Here is a 3,524-nt window from a genome sequence, read left to right on the forward strand (position 1 = left end):
TGCCGAATCTGCTGATGTAATTACAACCGCTAATGATAGAGAAGGGGAGGGGGAGGGGGAGGCCGGGTGAGTGCTGAGCTCTAGTGCCTCCATTGGTAAAAAAAAATGAGCTAATCACCATCGAGTGTTCACTTTCAGCGCTGAGGAGTGTTGAGAAAAGAACCCTTGCAAGGGAGGCTAGCCTCCCTTCTGATATCAACCAATCATCAAAGTAGACTTGTGCCGGTATTTGGTAATGCGATATATCACGGTAATGAATATGCACGATATTGTTATCGTGGGCACTTCTAAATACCGTGAATAATTATATATTACAAATTATTCCGAATTTTGAATGCATTTTAAGAATACTTTTCCCATCAACTGGTCAAAATGCACAACACCGCTGTATGCTGCGTGAAAGACGCGTGCGCACTCTGATGTAAACAAGCGCGGACGTGAAGCACATGGCGGAACATGTGAGAGACGCTCTGGATGAAAGCGCACTTTCACTCTCTGACAGCAGATGGCGCTAAACTGCAGAAATAATAATAATAATAATTCATTTAAATGCAGCCGTTACCCCGGAAACCCTGTAAACAAAGCAGCTGCACTACTTTCTGTTTCTGAATCATGTTTAAATGATTTAAATAGCCATTCAGATTTGTGTATTTGCTATGATGTTCATCACAGCGCCAAATACTTATTAAATATACTTAATATTTAGACTTAATAGGCTATTTATTTTCAAACTTTTTTTTTACATTTTAATCTGGACTACAACATGCCCTAGATATTGTTTGAAAGTGTTTTGATTTTTTATTGTTCGGTCACACTTTACATTAGGGCTTCATTAGTTACCATTATTTAATTCATTAGTTAACATAAACTGCCAATGAAAAATTCTTCTGAACATTCATTAATCTTAGGTATTCCAATATTTAATAACACGTTGTTAAAATCGAAAGTTGCAAGTGTGTTATTTAATGAGCTAACATGAACTAAGACTTGTGTTTTTTTAAACAAAGATTAATAACTTCAGTAGCAAATGCTATTGCTCATTGTTAATGTTAATGCATTAACTAAGGTTAACTAATGAGGTCTTATTGTAAAGTGATACCTATTGGTCTTTATAGTTCTTTTGCACTTTAATCTGTGTAAAACTTTTAACTTTATACATTTTTCTGTATTGCTTTATTGCATTTAAATGTTCAGTTATTTTTGTTATAAGAAAAAAGTTATTAAACCTGTTATACTGTATTATGACAGCACTTTTTAAAACTAAATTGCAATATCGTGATAATACCGAATACCGTGATAAAAGCATCAGCAATTAATCGCAACATGAAAATTTGATACCGGCATATCCCTACTTTAAATATTAGTAACAGATTGTCTGCTCACCCAGAGTGGATCTCCATCCAGCGGGCCCATCATGGCCATGAAGAGAGGCTGTTGCAGCAATGCAAAAAGTGCGCTAATGAGGGACTGCATTCCCGTCAGACTGCCGAACTGAGAAGATGGGTACCTGCGCCCATAAAAAAACATTGTTCTTTAATCATGCTTAAAAGCAACATCAGTCAACACCCAAAACACAAAGCCATACTCACACAGCTGCATACAAGCCGCCAACGGCAGAGTGGATGAAGCCTCTCACAATGGTGTGCAACACAAAAGACAAAATCTAGGAGGAAAACAAAAAACCAAGGTTACTCAGTTCTTCCCCAAAGCAAAAACAACCCTACTTTTTGTAATGCATAAATAATGACAAGCTAGCTTTTAAACAAAGTCACTGAGGGGCGCTGTTGCGCTACTACATCCCAATCTATCCGCTGCTGTAACGTGAGTGGCTCTGCACCACTTTCTCTCCCATTGGGTACTTTATTATCCTGCGGGCAACAAGACTGATGTTTTGCCCTCAGTTACCTGTAGATGAAGATTGGGCACCAGGCAGGTCAACCCAAAGCCGACCAGCAGCAAATTAGTGAAGGTGAATGCGCGGGTGGCATTGCTGATCTTCTGGATCTGCCTGTCACGTTTCTTTGGCTGAGTAGGATCCCTGAAGGAAAAGCCATAAGTGCATTACACAGATGCAATGCCACATTAAGCTTGTAATCAAATAATAATTACGGATTGGACTGGGTGGCGGTAAGTGTCAAAATGATGCATTAGGTAGCAGGATGCTCATCGTTGCACTCACTTTGCAACTTGTTTCTCATTTTCGTCCTCACACTCTTTGAGCCTCCAGTCCATGATGTAACCGATCACGGGGGCCGTCAAGAGACACAGCAGCTGTAGCACCCCGAAGATAGATGTGTATGTGCTCACTAAGAGAGAAATAAAGTTGAGTTTTAACATTGTTTTAAGGGTCATTACATCAAAAGTGGTTCATTTTGGCAAAAAAAAATCATTCCAGCTTCTATGATGTGCTACTGTAATACAGATATTTTTTACATATGCTACCATTCAAAAGTTTGAAGTCAGTAAAATGGTAAATCACTAAGAAGTAAAAATGTGGACAAAATTGTAAAAGTAAATAATTAATAAGGCACCTAATGTCAAATTAGACTGACAATATATTAATGTATTTATATATTAAACATAATAAAATATATAAAATATATTTATAAATTAATACATAAAAATATACTACAATATATTAAAATGTATCAATATAGCCAGAGATGGACCAATGAAATTTATTAACACTTAAACATATTATTTTTCTCATAGAATGTAAAATATCAGAAATTTACAGCCTTCAAAAATGGAAAAGACACCCATTTCATAGAATGACCCATGACTTGTTCCTATGAAGGTTAAGTGGACAGATGAATGATTGGATGGACATTAAACTGTGCGCACTGATTTAGATGCATCACATTAATCTCTAACCACCAAGGGCCGGGTTCATGCTTTTACATGACAACATGAATCAATGTCAAATGAAGGTGGAAAAGGAGGTGAAGGAGGGAGGAACTCGGTGGGGGGTAGGTTGAGACGAGTGAATCAAGAATGCATCTAATTTTGCCTGCAGTCTTACCCATTTCCATCCTCTCCACTGAAAAAACACACCAAGCAGCATGACAGAAGAGAGTGCAAACAGAGGACAAGAGACAGACAGCAAGGAATTAGCAACGTGAACCAGCTGTGGCCATTCGACTACATATTAATCACATGATTAATAGTGTTAGGCAGCCAATCACTGCATGTGACATCAGAGAACATTTAAGAAGAAAGCTGTAAGAGGAATAGACTAGAGTGCAACAGTGCTTTTTTAAAACTTTTTAATGGAATTTTTTCCCCATGATTTTCTCCATAGGCATCTCAAAGCCATGAACATTTTTAATGTACTGCAAAAATTCAGAAAATATTTAGATATTAATTTATTTAAATATAAGTGATTATATATATACATAATGTATATAATTTATACATCTTTAAAATCATAAATATATATAAATATTTTAAATTTTCAAAATATTCAGAAAATATTCAGATCATTTCAAATATAAGTAGATATAGAATTATAGAAATGTGTATAT

At 36.3% G+C, this 3,524-nt stretch overlaps 1 protein-coding gene across 2 annotated transcripts in view; it reads right to left on the bottom strand.

Annotated features, from left to right (window-relative positions):
* Window positions 1–3,524, bottom strand: part of LOC107756874 (large neutral amino acids transporter small subunit 4-like) — a 31,569-nt gene that overhangs the window by 4,825 nt on the left and 23,220 nt on the right. Inside the window, exons 7-11 of one of the 2 annotated variants that reach the window (XM_016574194.1) lie at window positions 3,023–3,040; window positions 2,180–2,306; window positions 1,906–2,038; window positions 1,590–1,663; window positions 1,384–1,507 (exon numbers count right to left, since the gene is read on the bottom strand). In XM_016574194.1, coding sequence (XP_016429680.1) covers window positions 1,384–1,507; window positions 1,590–1,663; window positions 1,906–2,038; window positions 2,180–2,306; window positions 3,023–3,040 — 476 coding nt within the window. The remainder of the gene's footprint in view (window positions 1–1,383; window positions 1,508–1,589; window positions 1,664–1,905; window positions 2,039–2,179; window positions 2,307–3,022; window positions 3,041–3,524) is intronic. The other variant, XM_016574202.1, reaches the window with a different exon arrangement.

Source organism: Sinocyclocheilus rhinocerous, unplaced genomic scaffold, assembly GCF_001515625.1.
Source record: "Sinocyclocheilus rhinocerous isolate Xijiao unplaced genomic scaffold, SAMN03320098_v1.1 scaffold1152, whole genome shotgun sequence".
NCBI classification, from domain to species: domain Eukaryota; kingdom Metazoa; phylum Chordata; class Actinopteri; order Cypriniformes; family Cyprinidae; genus Sinocyclocheilus; species Sinocyclocheilus rhinocerous.